Source organism: Falco rusticolus, chromosome 8 (genome assembly GCF_015220075.1).
Source record: "Falco rusticolus isolate bFalRus1 chromosome 8, bFalRus1.pri, whole genome shotgun sequence".
In the NCBI taxonomy this organism is placed as follows: Eukaryota; Metazoa; Chordata; class Aves; order Falconiformes; family Falconidae; genus Falco; species Falco rusticolus.
Genome location: NC_051194.1, coordinates 30,242,714 through 30,260,707, shown reverse-complemented (window position 1 = coordinate 30,260,707; position 17,994 = coordinate 30,242,714). Strand labels below are relative to the sequence as shown.

General features: G+C 41.9%; 1 protein-coding gene across 7 annotated transcripts in view; it reads right to left on the bottom strand.

Annotated features, from left to right (window-relative positions):
- NCKAP5 (NCK associated protein 5) overlaps positions 1–17,994 on the bottom strand; it is a 245,047-nt gene that overhangs the window by 193,448 nt on the left and 33,605 nt on the right. For all 7 annotated transcript variants that reach the window (XR_005105773.1, XR_005105772.1, XR_005105774.1 and 4 more), the window contains exon 3: positions 238–371. Coding sequence is in view for 4 of the 7 variants with exons in the window: in XM_037397642.1 (XP_037253539.1) it covers positions 238–371 (134 nt within the window). In the remaining 3 variants the exon portion in view is untranslated. The remainder of the gene's footprint in view (positions 1–237; positions 372–17,994) is intronic.

The window sequence follows — 17,994 nt, the reverse complement described above, 5'->3', positions numbered from 1 at the left end:
AGATGTTTAGAAAGGAAAATTTTCACCATTACACAGAATGATGGTGTAAGCCTTTTAAGTTTTACAGGATGCTAACGATCATTTACTGAAAAGCCTGTTACGTTTACAGGATTTCAGAGGGAGAGCAATTTCTGCCTTAGATTCCATCCACTCAAGTTATTAATAGGTTTGATCAATCTTTTTTCACCGAAGTATGTTCTTACCATATTTTGAACATAGTTTACTTATGCAACATACCTGGAAAACTGTTCTTGCAGCCCACGCATCTGAGCTCTGCTACGCTCCGACTCCAGGGTCACCTCCCGTAATCTTTTTTCACTCTCAAGTCTCAAATGTCTTTCTTCCTCCAACTCATGTATCAGCTTCTCACGCTGAAAAACCATAAAAAGGTTATTTATTAATTGCGTACATAAAGCATACTTTTAGCAAAAATTTAAGATTTAATTTGGGAAAAGTCATCAAACAGAATAATTACCCTACCTATGCAGTCCCATAATTTTTTGTATAGCAATGTCACACAGAATAACAAACTAGAGATGGAAAGACTTTCATAATATCCCCATCATGTTACACTACTCTTACTTGGCTCAGCCTCACTGAAGACAGCACATTTAAAAACAAACACCCACCCTCTCCTTCAAAGCTCAATTTCTTCACCTCCACTCAAAATAAATGCAAAAAAAATTGTATTTGAGATCTGTGACCTGTCTTGCTTGAATGCAGACACAGGAAACATGAAACAAGTCAAGAGGACAACTTGTCACCCATCCCTTAATGTTTCATTCTCATGAACAGAGAAGGGGACCTGATTCTGCAGCCACTGTTTTTTTTTGTTTTGGTGGAGAAGAATCTCTCTCAGTAGGACAGAGCCTATTTGAATCTATTTACTGAAATACTATGATAAAGAATATGTTTTTAAAAACTTATCAAACAAATATGAGAGAAACACAATGTCATTAATTTTACTAATAGTTCTTAAAGACAAATAGCATACAGTTGCTGCCTAACACATAGGACCGAAAACCCCAACCCACAACATATAGCACTACCTGGATAAATCTACATATGACATGGCCTAATCTTTTATTTTTTATTTAAAAAACAAAATGACCATCACATGAAAGAGCACCTAATTATTTCAAAACCCTATTTTATAAGCAGCTAAATGCAATTTAGGAGGTGCAGGAGAATGAACTGCAACGTTATAAAAAATGCTATTGGAATTTAAAAAAATTATATACAGCTTTTTTGATGTGATGCTGTTAAATGGGAATGAAAGTAAATTAATTTTTTCCTTGTGCATTTAAATAAGTGTATCAATTACAAAACCCAAGCAATTTACAAGATACCACATTATACTCTGTCAGCAAAGGGGTTCCAATGTGAGTTGTCTAAGAAGAGGTTAAGTCATAAAGCTACAGTGGGTCGACCACCTATACGCTTTGAAAAATATCTGTGCCCACGGTGTAGTGCAACTTGTAACCTGTCAGACAGTCTGACGTAGTTCCACTGCTGACCTAAATTTTCATGACATACCTGCAAAAATTTATCTAGAAATTACACATACAGTTTCATTAGAAAATAAAAAAGGTTTCCTAGTGTTAAGCCATTAAATGTGGGAGACAGATTTTGTGTACAAGTCTCACAGCTATAAATCTTATTGGATAATAATTTACAATAGCAGTAACCAAGGGACCAAAAAGATGTACACTACCAAGTGGAAAAGGGATCTTAAAGACAGTGATAAATAAGCAGATGCCACAAGGGGAGGCTGCAAAGGATTAAATGAAGTATCTATATGCTTGTGAAAAAGTAGGGGAGATTACTCAGAGAACAGAGGGCTTCTGTCTAGTCGGTCATATGTAATATCTGGAAAATGGAAAACTGTAAAATAAGAATCAAATCACTGGGAAATAAATGCATTGTTCTAACTAAATTATCTGATTACTGTCCTTACTGTTACACAACCATGTTCTGCCAGGTGCTAAGTAATCCTTTGTTTCTGCCAAACTAAGAAAAGCAAAGAGTGCTTGGCACCAGGCAGAAGATATACAACAGCCACACAGAGAATACAGCTCACAGAAGATAACTCAGGCTAATGATACAGGAGGAATATTCAAAGCAGTTAGTATTTCTCCAGCTTAGATCCCATCAACACCAGCTTCAAAATTACACTGTTCCAGAGGCCCTTGCTGAATACTGTTGGCATCTTCTCTTACAGAAGGATTTCACTGCTGCTAAAGAAATATCTAGAGCTTCCAGAGTCAGAGAGTGGCAAGGAAAATGACATAAAAGAAATATATAGTTACCACCCAGGGCTTGAGACAAACTTTCAGAAGACACTGCTGTCTACAGAAATTTTTCTTAAACCTAAATAGCTAATCATCCCTACAGTAACTGATAAGCCACTTTGGAGAAAAATCAGGTACTGCTATGAACCCCTGAGTGCCCAAGTCATCTCAAAGCACCAGGCTATGCCTGAGCTACCCGATGCAGTAACAGCTAAACTGTGATAATGTACTGAAGACCAGAGATTCAGCCATGCCTTCAACACTCATTCAGCATCATTACTGCAACAATGATGTCATTCCAATACAGCAACTACCTCTCCATGCCTGCTACGCTGACCATGCTCTGGTCCTGAAATAAACCCTCCTTCTACATTAAGTACAAAGCCAGATCTGCATGGGGGGAGAAGAGACAAAACATCACTTTTTTTCCTGCCAAAAAGAAAGCAGATGTGTATCCTGTCCTCCACCTTTCTGCCAAGATGTTTTGCAGGTTGCACACAGCTCCACTGACTGTCCTGCAGAATGAGTGTGCTGTACCTAGCTGCATGGCTGTGCCACTGCTAAACACAAAACCACATTTTCTAGTAAAGCGGGGAATACACAGCAGAGATTCACAAACCCAAACTTTCCCCTTCAGGTCAATGAGCTGTATATGCTATTTCTAGGTTTCATTCACCTCTTGCTGATAGATCAGAGAATGCTGTTGCTACCATTTACTCCATCTATTCATGTGGGGAAGTCTGTATTATTGTCCTACACAAAAGGTCAGCGCATCCATGTTCTTTGGGCTTCTTTTAAGAAGGACGGACCTAGGAATTACCTCAAGAAAAATACCCATAAACCAAATTCACATTACAAGAACAATAACATCACTGGAATGGAATGTCTAAACGCTAGGAACTTCTGGAAGCTGTTGCTGTACAAAACGTACAAAGAAGTCACAAGGCTACAAACCATAAACAAAAGCACAAAGCTATGGCCCTGAAAGTCTGTGTTCTCTTCCCAGCTACCAAAAATTTCCTGTAGGAATGGGGAGAAGGCTGCCCACAGGATAGCGGCACAGCAATAACACCATCACACCATCAGGATTTATTTTTGTGCTTCTTCACAAGAATTTACTGGCAATCTTGAGGCACTTCTGCCATTTCTTTAAGGTAGAAAGCAGATATGTTTTCAGCCAGATCACAGACATTAAATACTGGGGGGAGGGGGAGTAAGAGACCACCCACACTTGGAAAGTTTTCATTCTCCAGGACACAAAACACCCGTGTATACTGCACACTGAAAGTAGCTCCCAGCAGCAGTGATCTTATCTACAAGAAAAGAGAACTACATTTTTATTCAACCCCAGAAAAGTCATAATGATGTGTCAGAAGAGAGAAGTGAGCCTAACATACAGAAAGGCCAAGATTAAACAGGTATTTTTTTGTCTCCTATAAGCAGATATCATATACCTGAATTCTCCAGAAACTGTGTGTTGCCACAACCCCCTCAGTGCTAACCCCACTTTATTCCTTGAAAAATAAAGGTGTGTGAAAGGAAATGAACTAGCCAGAAACAGTTCAAGGTTTTATAGTGAATATAAGCTTACTGGAAAGGGACACAATTAGCATGCCATGTGAAGAAAAAGTTAAATTAAAAAAGAAAGCATCATGTGAAATGCATCAGTATGTTTTAACACCAGGAAAATCACTGCCATCTTCCAATGAAGTTATACGTATTCCCACTTGCCAGCTCCTCTTTAATTGCAGCTTATTCTCCCCATGGGTTCTGTTCAAACTATTTTTCCTGCCTCCTCTCCTTACCTTCAGCAGCACAACTATAACCTTCTTCTCTTAGAAGTATAATCCTTACTTCACTCTTGGTTCCCTTTTTCAGGCTCTCCAGATAGCCTTTCATCACATCACCCTGTCAAATCTCTGATAACTTTCCAAATATGTAAAAATCTTATGCGAACAAACTACAGTGAAAGACAGGGTTAGCAAACTCCACCAATACTTTTGTGCAAGTACTGGAATATTTTAACACTTGAACAAATACTGTTTGCAATTACTCTTTCATGAACATTTCAGCAATCAAGTTTCACTAGCTGCTCATTACACTCATGAGCCAGCATTTGCACTTCAACGAGTTCCTTTTGGTGTAGCTGTAGAAATGTTCGTGTCAAAACGTTTCATTTCTCATCCAGTCAGGGGCATGTACCACACATTAACTTGTCTTCTAAAAGTTAAGGAAGGAATCCAATTTGAGATACTCATGATCAAAACAAACCGCATGGAAACTATTTATGGGTAGACTGAAAATAGTACATGTATTTGACAGAAAAGTCTGAATCGCTCCTCAGCACTCCACAAAGACATGAAGTGACAATGCTTATTTTCAGAGCTACTGGTTAATAGCTGTGATCTTGGTCTAAGGACCAACCCAGTGCTGCCACACGACCAGAGTCTTCTAAGAGGTGCTCAATCATTTATGTCTCTTTCTTAATTCCCTTGGGATGTGCTGCAAATGTCAGCACCTGGTTCTTTCACATTCTACCAAACTGTAAACGTCTCCTCTCCTAGTGACCCCTGACGCTGTGACAACCAGCAGAAAATGCAGAAGTGACAAAACATGAAAGAGGATGTGGCGGGTGGCAGCCACAGGAGGCAGATGGCAGCACATGGTGCTGCCAGGCCAGGAGCTACACAACAGGACCTTCATTTCTGACCAGTGTGACACCTAGCATGCAGAGTGAACACGTAGCACCTTAAGGCTTTGTACAGAAAGGCGGCCTTCTTACTTTTTTTTTTTCCTTTCTGGGCTATTTCACTGTCAACTTTAAATTTATACATGGATGACACTCAAGTCTTCCAAGTCAGGGACTTGCAGTTTAACTCCTTTACCTGTTACTACAAACAAAATCAGCAGATGTCTTGTTTAAATGACAGGACCGACTCCATGACAATACCTTCTCAGAGAAGTATACAGGGACTTCTCTCCATGCAGGTCAAGAATTTCACTAACTCAAGCAAATTTCTTATTCCAAACCCCTCTACTCTCATCCCACCCTTCCTGCTGGACCTGCTTCCCTCCCCTCCTCAATGCTGATGATCTTGTGCCCTCCGTGTTCAAACTGCTTAGCTAACAGCTCATTCCTCCCTGCCTCTCCACCTAAAAATATTTTCCCCTGCCCCTCCATAATGTGCCATCCTAATAACCTTACTTTTTCTTAATGTTACTGGATCAGATGTACTGTTGTACCGGGTCCGGGCGGGGGGGCTGTGGCTGCGGGCGCTGCTGCGGGCGCTGCCCCCGGGCGGGACGGAGCCCGGGCCCGCCGGCTCCCAGCCGGGCCCGCCGCTGGCCGCGGCCGAAGCCCCCGGCACGGCAGGGGACAGCGGGAGAAGCCGGCACCGCCCCGGCGGGACGGGAGAGAGGCGCGAGGCCCCGGCAGCGGAGCGGCCCCGCGGCACCCGGGCCGGGGCGGGCGGCGGCGGGGGGGCCTCCCGGCGCCGGAGCGGAGCCGCCCCCGGGCCCGCGGGCAGCCCCCGGCCGGGCTGGCCGTGCCCCGGGGCCCGCGGAGCCCCGCGCGGGAGCAGCCGTGAGGAGCCCTCCCGGGGCGGGGGCCGTGGGGGAGGAGCCCTCCCGGAGGGGGCGGTGTGGGGCTGTCTGCAGCCCCGGCCCCGCACCGGTGTTGGTGGTTTGAGATTTAGTTTTTCTCATTATCCTACAGTGATTTGACCGGTAATAAATTAATTTTGCCCAAGTCAAGTCTGTTTTGCCCGTGGCGGTAAGTGGCGGGCGCTCCTGTCCTGCCCTTACCTCAGCGCAGGAGCCTCCCGTGACACGCCCAGTCAGGGGCAGCCCGCCACTGCCGCGTGCCTGGAGCCGCGCGCCGGCTGCGCAGCTCCCCTGTGAGGAGAGGCCGGGGCTGCCGCGCGCCGGTTCCCGCCGGTTCTGCCCGCCTCTGCCTCGGCCCCACCACACAGCCCAGCCCGGCCCCTCGGCGGCACCAGTGGCAGCTCTGGGAAACGGCATTTACGAGCGGGCAAAGCGCCTGGGAGGCCGTGAGGAGCGAGGGAGAAGGTGCGGGAAAGCGCCCCGCGAGCACCCGGCTCTGGGTGGCGGGGTGGGGAGCGCTCCCGGCGCCAGGACGGCCATTTCCCTGCAGCCCCAGGGAGCCCGCGCTGGGGCCGGAGCAACTCCGGAGGAAGGTCCTGTCATGGCCTGATCTCAACCTGCATCCCCATCCCCCTGCGCCACTCCACAGGGGGAGCGGGGGAATCAGACTCCCCAAACTGCACTTTGGAAAGCATTTAATTTTGTCTTTGTTTTAAATTATCCACATCTATTTTCATTGGCAATAAATGAAATTAATCTTCCCCAAACCGAGTCTGTTTTGCCTGTAAGGGTAAATGGTAAGCTGTCTCTGTCTTTATCTTGACCCACAAGCTTTTTCATCATATTTTCTCCGCTGGCTGTGTTGAGGAGGTGCAATGAGAGAGCGGCTGGGTGGGTGCCTGGCAGCCAGGCAAGGCCAGCTCACTGCGCCAGAGTACTTAATTTTTTTCTTTGTAATTTCTCTTTCACATAAAAATCATACTATTCCTTTGATCAATGATGTTATCTGTATGTTAAAAATGTGGCTGTGCATCAAGACTTAAAACTATAGGTAACTGCAAGTGAAAAATCTAAGGGATTCCGCATCCACACATGATGCATATTACATAGGGTGTTGCTATTCACAAGGGAGTCAAGCCCAACATCTACATAGGACCTGATCTCCCCTCCTGTTTAGCTTATATGTGAGCCTTATGAAAGGCAATTCTTAAGAACAGCTAGGTATAACTGGACTGACAGTTCAAATATCAAAAATGTATTAAAAGGGGCACAAATGTAATCTCATTTTTAAGATTACAAGTAGTGAAAGACCTACTGTTTAAATAGAAATCAGATTCTTCTGTATTCTTGAATTTGTTCTTTGCTTCCTCAGTTCATTGAAAGAAGGGTTCTACTATGGTACTACTAATTACGCTAACATGGAAGCACTATTTTGTCAAAAAAGTCTACAGAAGAATATTTAACACAGGCATAATGCTGCTCAAAATCAGGCTAATAACCTTCACATTAATTTTTTAGCAAGTATTTTAAAGTGTTTGCTAAAGAGGGTCACAATTTCTGTGTAATTAATATTGATTTCAAACAGATTCTTTGCAATGAATTTAAATGATGGGAAGAAAAGAATACAAGTTTGGGGTTTTTATAGTTTGAAGTACCATTAAGTCATTGCTAACCTAAACTGAGTATTTATGGATTTATTTTTAATGCATTTTCTAATGCTATGCATCAGATACCTCATCATAAAAATCATAATTTAATAGAATCATAGTCTGGTCTGTAACACAACATCCTATGAGCCAGATAGAATCACCTGGCCACAAAAGCAGATACCACCACCACTGAAGTAGAAAACAATGACAACAGAATTAAGCAAACAAATAGCAACTATCAGAAGAACATTAAAATCAGCTTTTCTAGCAAGTCAATGCCCAATACTGTTATGAGTAAATATGCATATTCAAAGTACTCAAACCCACTATTTTATCATCCTTGTGAGCCACTTTTGAAAGACTGCTGCAGGCAGGAGCCACAGAACAGCCTGGGATAAGGAATGAGAGAGGGATGGTGAAACAGTTCCATTCTTCTAGAATGAATTATGAAATATTAATTGAAATAGAAACTGGAATTTGCAACTTGGTCTCCCAGTTGGTTACTTTAACAAAGTAACTCATCTTTTCTGATGCAATGAATATTTAATTCCCCCAACATAATGCATGGTGATCAAATGGTATTTGTTCAAGTGCCACCAAATATGCCTGAGCCCCAGCTGTGCACGGCCCAAGCCGTTGGTTGAAGGGAAGTACAAGTGTCCTCTATGTTACGGATATTTTGTGAGAGTTTGTGTTTGGGTCCTGCAAAAAACCCCAACAAACAGGTCAAGGAGTCCAAGGTGGTTCGCCCTCATCTGTCTTACACGGAAGGTGGGTGAAATCTCTTTGGTGTGGTCACCTCCAGTGGCAGATGAACCTGCCGGTCACCCTTCTGCAAAGCTGGGGGCTCCCACGCAAGGTGAGAACTGCCCCTCCAAACTGCCCTTTACGCAACCCGCTCCCAAATCCAGCACATGGGAGACTACAGACCCCTGTCTGTCTAAACTTGTTTCACTCACAGATGACAGGATAGAAATGTAATTACAAGAACAGGGAGCAGATAGCATTTTTTACCTCATCATAAATTGCACCAGGTACTGTATTTTCATTCAAATTAAAATGAGTCAAACTTCAGAGTGTCCTTTGTTTGCTCCTCATCGATCGCTGTTAAACCAAATGTTTCTCATTCTGTAATCAATACTTCTCTGCAAAAATAAACCAAGGCACTGACAAACAACTTTGCAGAACACTGCAGCGTTCCCTGTAGCGGACTTTGACAGCATGAAAAAACACTACCCCAAAGAGTGGGGAAAAAAGAAGTGCATTGCTTGTGATTATTACAATTTTTACAGGCTGCTTACAGCTGAATCATTTTGCTGTAACAAGACTTTATTAAATTAGCCAGCTATTGAAACCAGAGCTTTCCAACAGTGGCAGTTAATACGCCTTTGTCTCTTGTTACTGTTTCTAGCTATACTGGGGATACTGACAAATACCCTTAAACACTCAAAGCTTTCCCAGGAATGAAGTTACAGGTGTATTTAACGCACAGTGAAGTATCAAGGTACAAATAGTAATAACTTAAGCACTTGGGGGTTCATGGAGGGAGAGGGAGCCTTATTTCCCCATCTCTTCAAAATATTAAAGTTAAGGGTGAGGTTGTCTGGCTGCTTTGTAGTCAAAATGAATTACCCTTTCACCTGACACAGTTTTGTACTACAGAGGCCAAAGAAGAAATTCCCTTGATTTATATCAGGCCTTTACTTTTTTCCCCAATTATTTTATGATGTAATCATTTTTCCTAAACTTATTCCTCCTAAAGCTCTGGAACAGCAAGATATAAATAGTATAAAAAACAGTATCCTAATTTTAGGCTGGTATTTTCTAGCTTTTTCATTCCAGTAAAAAAATATGATCGTTCTTTAGAACAGGATTCTGCTCCAAAAATGACAGGCTGCCCAAATAAACCTGGAAAATCTAACTGACATGAAGTGATTTGTATTAGTATTCTCTAAAACTGCCTTGAAAACAGTTAAAGTAAATAATCTGAAGCAATTAATTTATTTTCCACTATGAAATTTTAATATGCTAATATATCTCTGTCTTTGGCCACATATCAGACTAGCACATGTATCCTGTGACTACCAGATGTAAACTTCAAGCTTTGCTTGGCTCTAAGATGAATAGCAAGATAAGAAAGGTTTATTAGTAGTAGTGATATTTTAGTGACAGTAGTTTACACACTTTATATTCTTGGGTGATGGCAAGTAAATTAGAAACTCTTTCTTGGTGTAGTTACTCCTAAATAAAGTAAGAGGCTGGCTTTCATTGTGCACTAGCTCAAAATTGCCACCATGTGGCAGGACAGCAACTTAATTTAGCATTATTTATATTGCACTGATATGGTTTTAATTGCATCTGTACGACAGAGTAACTGCTGTGCTGAAGCTCCTTTATCATTGCAAGCCTACAATTAATCTGAATTAGGCAGGCTATTACACAAGCAGTACTGTATATACAGTTTGAGTTGTGACAACATTTATTTTACAGGGGGGGGAAATAATTAAATAATTCACAAAACCTTTCAGCCCAGAGCTAGATAGCTAGCTCCACTGCCTGCCCATCGCTTTCAACAGCTACAGTGTATGGCCAGCTCTCCGAAAGGGAGCTCCTACTGCCTGACAGCTCTTTATTTCTGTGAAACCCTCAACAACAGGCCACACGAAACTGGAGTTACCTTTTTAAAAAATTAAAATACCGAAAAATCCCACTCATAGTCTTCCAGAAACTAGTAAACTGAAGTCAACCATTTGGACCTCTTTTAGCATCTTTCCCAGAAACATTATCTATAGATACAGTGCTTATACACAATCCATGATGGCAACATACATGCAGGCATGCTTTATGCAGGTGAAACTTCTGCATCCCCCGTAGCTGTCATTCTCCTAACTTCTTTAAGGTCATCTCCACATGACATTTTCAATGAATGTGTGCAATGAATGTCTTAAATGAATGAAGGCAAGCAATACATATTTTGATAATCCTGTTGCCCTGATAAAACAACTGCTATTCGTTCAAGTTCAGAATTGATAGCTCAATTTCAAAGACCTGTATTGATCTTCAGTTCCTAGCATAATTAATTTTTCCATTTCAGACATTATTTCCTTATAAAAGAGGGGTGTAGAGAGACTATTCTTGAACTTGAAAGTCCCACACAGTCAGAGCACGGATTTTTTTTAATTATTAATCTTAAAATGATAACACTTTTAAAAAATGAATTTGCAAATGTAATTGAACTTCTAATAGCTTCTACAGACAGTAACTAAAGAAATCTCATTTCTCTAAATTAAACGTAATGAAATGCTTTTCAAGATCAAATAAAAACTTGTAAACAATATTAAGACAGACATAATTTGTATGAATACCTAGTATTCAGAAGTGTGAGGAAAAAACTGCTGTCAATACCAAAAGGAAAACCAGTAGAGTTAATAAGCAATATACTGTAAAAAAAATTTTTCCCTGAATATAATGCCTAATTATAATTCCAAGACCTTTGCCACACATACTTTTTTGGTAAGGTGACTTGCATTATATTAAGATGTCTAACCAAGCATAAAGGTGTTTGTTTTGTTTTTCACACCAAGTATATACAATCTTTTCTTATTAGAAAAAAAGTTTTATAACCAATGTAACTTGTTTACAATGAGCCTTTATTAATTCAGTTGCAAACAAGCAAAAATCCCCAGTCTGTGCCAGTTTGTTTCCCACTTGTTTCATTCAAGAAAATTATAATAACGGCATTTGAACCACAGAGCAGCACAAAAGAGTGCATGTGGACAACAACTTGCAAATGCCAATCTGCCTGGGCCAGCAAAGCGGGAATTGTTTGACTCACCTACAATTTTCTATCAGGTCTACAATTCTTGAACACCTCGTAAAGGGCTACCAATGGAGCAACACATGAAACCCAGAAGGTAAGGTCCTCTGGCAAAACAAAAGCGCCCGGACACAGAAATACAGCTGAGGTTTTGCAATTTGAGTTTTTCATCAGAACTAAACTATATATTTGAATAAATACAAGCAACACCAAAACATTTAGTAGTAACACCGTTATAGCCTGCATAAAGACTTCACAGACTCAAAGAGCAATGCCCGTAGAGCTGAATGCTCTACTGATCATGGACTGCACGTCTCTCAGTCACTCTCTAGTAGATTTATTTAAATACACAGGCCATAGGACTGAACTCCCTACTCACAGAACACTGACTAGGAATAAATGAACTCAGGTGATGTAGGAAAGATCCAGGTTCAAGAAAGTGCCTTAGCCCATGGGATATTGCCTATATTTAGTAATCAGAAACTCCACCTTGGATCAGAAGAGAATTCTCGTGGTGAGGGCCGTTAAGATTTACCTGAAGTTTTCTTAAGTGCATTACATGTTCTTGGGACTTTTTGTGACCTACAGCAACACTTTCAAAACAACTGCATATAAGTCCGTAACATGAGCTCTCGGCCCTAGAATCTAGGGTGGTTTTCACATTCACACTTGCTGAGATTCCATTTAATATTTTATATGGCATGCTTTTTTTTATAATTAAGTAATAGATATTTGCTGTCAGTTTGGATGAAATTCCAGCCTAGGCATAGACTTGAAAAGGAAAGAGGGAAGAGATGCCTTGAGCTCTGTAAACCCATGTAGTCCCACAGAAAGAAATATTTTCAAAGGGGTTTTGTAAGGCTGGCAGTTTCCAGATCTTGTCTGCATTGTTTGGAGTGTCTATAAAAGATAATCCCATGAACTATGGCAGTTAGTGAACAGCTGAGACTCAGAAGATTTATTCAAGTTCCTTGTAACCAGGTAACAATATTTTGATAAGCCACTATGGAAACATTCCTGCCAAACAGTATTTTAGGCATACTTGGAAGTGGCTATAAAGTCTAGACGGAGTGGGAAGAAAGAAGCCATGAATTTGTAGTCATGCTGGACGTTGATGCTTATCCATTTAAGGGTACTTGCTACAGTGGAATAGTGCCGCACCAGAAATAAAGCCCAGCCTGTACAAAGGATAGAAGACAAGGACCAGGTAAAAAGATAATGAAAGGTGACATGACTCAAGCTGCACTGTTTACACCTGGTATTGATTTTAACCTAAGGAATTCATATGAAGCTGTGCAGCATCTGCAGTGTTTATTCCTACGCTTTCTGAAGTGTGCAATGAAGGGCCTCAGTCCCAGAGCACAAGTAACAGAGAGGGCCCAGCCACCACGTTTCTTCTAGATCCAGCCAGAATGGTAGAAGAGGTCACTGCCCCAGTCTGATCACTCCTGATCACTAGCTGGACGTCACCAGCCGTTCAAGTCAGCAGAGAACTGCTTGAGGCTCAGGATGGGGTACAAGGCAGACGGCTTAACTGAACCCACCACAAGATGTACTTTGAAGTAACCTGGCAGGCTGTGCAATGAAGCAGAAGACGGAGCACCAGCATAATCCCCACCCGCTCCGCTGTGGGGACAGTAACCCCCAGCAGGGTAACAGCGACATCCTAAATTACTTGCTTATCTGCAACGCCTGGGTGCCTGCCCACAAAGTGAATAGGTTTTCTCCTCTGTAACTGACCAAAATGTTCTTTAGATGATATAAATGGTTTCTTTTCTAAAGGACTGAATGCTTACAGAACAAATAGGCATGTGGCTGAATCAAGCGTTTCCCACTTGGATCTGTGTTAGTGAGATAGGAGTTAGGCAGCAGGATATGCATAGGATAAGCATTAGGAAAAAACCACACTTCTAAGAGTTTTATTTGGCTTTAATGGATCGGCCAGTGGAACTCTGCTTCATCACTCCAGGGAGCTCTGGGATTTACTCACAAGCTAGGAGTAGTACATGTTTCTTGCCCTGATGCTGGGGAGAGTTAGGGCTTCTTCACTTGCTGCACTTCTCATGAATGTATTTGTATTTCCTGCTAATAAATAGGATATCAAGAAGTTAACTGAAATAGACATAAGGCTAAAAAAAAAAATTGGGATGATCAGAGAAGTAGAACTTAACCATGCCAGTCATGAGAAGTGGCTCAGAACAGTTTGCAGTACCACCAGACCCCCACAGATCTGGGATATGCCAATATTTTGGTTTTCACACACACACTTTCTATTAGCCTTTCTCAGCTGACACAACACCTCTGGCATCATTACTTTGCTGCTAGCTACCTTTCCATACAGCATGTCTTTTTCCCAGGCTCTTTACAGCATTGCTCATGAACATGTCAGATCTTATTACAATTTTTCTCTGTGCACTTGTAAAGTCCATTTATGGTTGGTGAGTAACTGCAAAAAAAGATACCTTATTTACTCAGCTGTTCCCTGCATGTATTCCAGAGTCCTACTGCTTTAGTTTTCTGACAAATGTACTTCTTTTTCATATTCACTCCTTTAGCACTGCAGGCACTGCTATAGGCAATAGGGAAATGCAGTGGGGTTTTGTTGGCTGGCACATCTTCAGTGGTATTTTTAACAGAGCTGCCACTGCAAACTCTTTATTAGTGCTGACAACGCACACATGTAGAAGAACTGACTCAACTTTCAGGGGCCAGACTTCGTCTGCCAGTCTGGTACCTGGGAGAACTTGAAAAAATAAAATAACAGGTTTGCATGCCGTTTTTAATTCATTCACTGGCCAAACAGGACTAATTTAAAGACTGTGTCTCCACCCGGTATCACTTTGCAGTATCACTTTAAGCAACAGGTTCACCTGACTGCCTGCTTATGTTTCCAGAGACCAAATTCAGCTCAACTCTACGCACCAGCCAGACTCTCCTCCCTTAGTCCCCTCTCCTAATTAGAACAGGTCGGCTAGATACACTTCTAAAGCAGGAGATCAGAAACAGATATAAAAACTCTAACACTTAGTCCTCTGGTCTTCATTTCCATGTTTATATTTTTACATAGCATGTAATTGGTTTATTGTATCTAACTATAGTTTATTCTAATCTATTAATTGCACATAGTCACAGACACATCTCATTTAAGACATGACTAAAAAAGATCTGCTGTTGTTTTTTTTTCAACTTAACAGCAAGTGTTGACAATGACAAGTGATAGTCTGATTTTCTTTAAGAGAGAAAAGAAAAGATGTTTCTTTTTCTTCCACCTTCAGCACCAGTTGAAAAAAAACCTGACAGAAGTGGTTGCAGCTATTAGGCTGAGCAGTTCTGTCCCTGGACGATAAAACACATAATCACATAATTAACACTCAGGACTTGCCATGTGCATTCTCTACCACATAGAGTACTGGAACAGGAGTCAGGACTCGTTCTAAATTTTTGGTACGTTGTGGCCAGCACGCCAAGGTTTCCCATCCCTTCAACACACAGTTCCCTTGTCTTTCACAGTGGCTGATGCTCTGTAAAAGCAAGGGAGTGACACCCCGGCTCCCCAGACCAGGACAGCTCAGCAATGATTTAGAGACTCTCTGAATCACAGCCATACCAGTCTGTCTGTCCACCAGGTACAAGGAGTCTGAAGAGGGGGTTAGCAAACTCTTTGTAATTACATGGGCTTTTAGCTTTGGCGAGAAAGAAATTTTGCTGTGCATCTGCAGAACAGGAAATTTGCTCTTCGCCAGTGCTTCTTAGGGCTACTGTAATATAGTACTAAAACAAACTTCCTGTCACTCACTCAAGACAGCAAGTTTGGTAACAAATTCAATATGGGAGAAATATGAACAATCTTTGTCTAAATGGAGCTGAAAAGCAAACCCCAAGCTGCACCGACCATGCAAGCAAAGCCAAGCAGAGCTGGCTTCGTGGGAACCAGGGTGCACAAGTGTTGAGTTCAACTCTTCAGCTGTTGTGGGGTTAGGGGGACGAGTGCCATGGAGTACCAGCGGTCCTGCTCCTGCCCATCCTAGATGGAAGTCAGTAGCTACATGAAAAGTGCAAAACTAAGAAAAGTTTCTCCTTCCTGTCTCTTGTTAGATTAAACACATTTTCATAAGCTGATATTCTTGTTTCCTGGGGATATCGCAAGGGTATTTCTGCTAACCTGCTTATTTTCCTTCTAAAGCTTTTCCTTTTGAAATGCATTAGCTTGCGTGCATTCTTCACACCCTGACTTCCACTCACCTCCTCCTACAGGTTTCAGATTGTGAACAGGTTTCCCTTATCAACTGATGGCAGATACAACCACTGGAAACCTGCCTTTAGAGTACCACAGCCAACAATCCTCATGTCTAGTTTAAGTATGAAATCATCTTTCAGCTTCTCATTTAATGCATGTATTTTCCTACGATATCTCCTACATCACAAGTTTTCCCTTCTGAGGTGGTTTATTATCAGTGACATAGGGAAATAGTACAGAACGCAAGATTTCCAACAACAACCTGAGAATTCTGACCTGCTCCTCTAGTGCCATCCACAGAAAAAGTTTCTTAAGTGGTAAACTGTGCCAATCACTGTCACAGGGCACTTGTTAATAGATACGACCAGGAACAGGGTGTTCCCAAGAGATAATAATTTTCTTTCAACACTCAGAATTCATTTCTAAATAAGCAGTGTCACCATGGATGCCGATCACAAATGTGCAGCGTGAAGATGTAATTACAAAATGAGTCGTGTAGACTGAGCCAAAGCCCCTCTCTGTACTCATCCCACGTCGCAGCGCTGCGATTATTCATGGCACATCGGCACCCCAGGCTCCAAGCAGCAATCAGCACTATTTAGATGCCCAGTAAGACCCTGCCTCTTCCCCAAAGAGTCCACTACCTACACAGGCAAGCAGATGAACAGCGGAAGAATCAGAATAAACCCTGTTTTACAAATTAGCAATTTAGATCAGAAATAAAGTATTTTCCAAGATGATAAAGGAGTTAGGTTGCAAAGGTAGCAACAGGCCTTGTAGGACACCAAAGTCGAAGAATATGACCTGTAATGAATATAGCAAAGAGGGATTGTAAGCACCTGGTTATTTAAAGTCACACAACAGGGACGGGACAGAAAGCACAACTTATCAGTACAGTCTGGAGAATGAAGGAAAGCCACTTCACAGCCAGGTAAGGTCCTGTATCAGGCCTGGCACTTTCATTAGCTTCCAGAATAAATACAGGGTGCATCCTGCCAAGTGGTATGGAAATAAAACAATCCAAACATCACAGTCATTCCCACAGTCTAGACAGTCTCCTCTTGCAGGACATGCAAGCAAGTCTGATCACCAGTTCCAGACTTGGAAAACTGTCATGAGATCTTCATTATGAAAGATCCTGTAGAATATCAAAAGATGCCTTATCACAATGCAACAGACACAGAGCCAAAACAAACAGAAAGTATGTAAAAGCAAATTCCTGACAAGGCAAAAACTGGATTAAAGTTTATGAGACCAGAGTAGGGAGGGAAAAGAAAGGAAGAATCACAGCCGTTAGCTCAAGCTACATGAATCTATGCAAAGCTACATAAGTTTGCTATAGGAAGACATTATTTCCTTACTATGTGTTAATATTTCTTTTAAATCTTGAACTGAAGTTGCAGAGCTTATGCTCTGTCAAGAGAAAAAAACAACAAAGGTAATGGGGCTTAATGGCACAAAGAATACTGACAAGTTCAAATCTTGCTTGGATGAGCTGCGACTGGTTTTCATGTCTACCTGCAAAGCGTTGAGTGATCAAAATGGGGCCAACAGTTTTTCCCAGTTTCTGCTGTCTCTCTTTTATTCACCTTCAACAGGCTACTTACTCTGTGTGTCTCTGTGTGTATATACACACACACACACATTTTGTCTCTGCCCAGAGGGAACCGGACAAGAAAGCAGCATCTTACCATGCCATCTTAGTGCCGTGGCACAACTACGGATCAGGGCTCTATTGCACTAGATGCTGAACAAAAATTTGTTGCAGTAAAGTTTTTACTCTACCACAAGGTAATCTAAAGCACTGCTCGAGCAGACTTGTTCCAAGGGTCAGCACCGACTTCACGGTGCAAGCTCCAAGAGCGCTGCATTCATTTAAATAAATGGGTGTTTAATGGAAGCAGCACAACCGAGCAATACTCTTGGTACATAAATTTTGTCCTTCCTTACACAGAAACTTTCTCTCCCTTCCAATAACCTTTTCTGTCCCATTTGGGGAAAAAAGGTCATTCTTCTGGACCCAGACAAAAAACCTGGTTTGTGCAAGGACTAATGTTACATATCACGGAAAATAAAAATCACTAGAGTGGTTATTTAAGTTGACCTTTAGACAACAACAACAATGAAGAAATTAAAGACCGTACTCCCTGTCCAGCAGTGAAAATGCTCACCTACCCTGACTGGCTTGATAAGACTAAGGTGAATTTGAAGAATCAGTATTTCTGCACCGTCTCATCCCCTCTGCCTTGCTTTAGCTATACTTCGCAGGAGGAATCAGTAATGAGTCCAAATTACCATGAGGATGACTGTAATACACCCCACAAGAATGCACCCCTGGAAGATCTGACACCAACATGGAAACAACAGGAAAAGGCTGGAATTGTTGCAATGGGTATT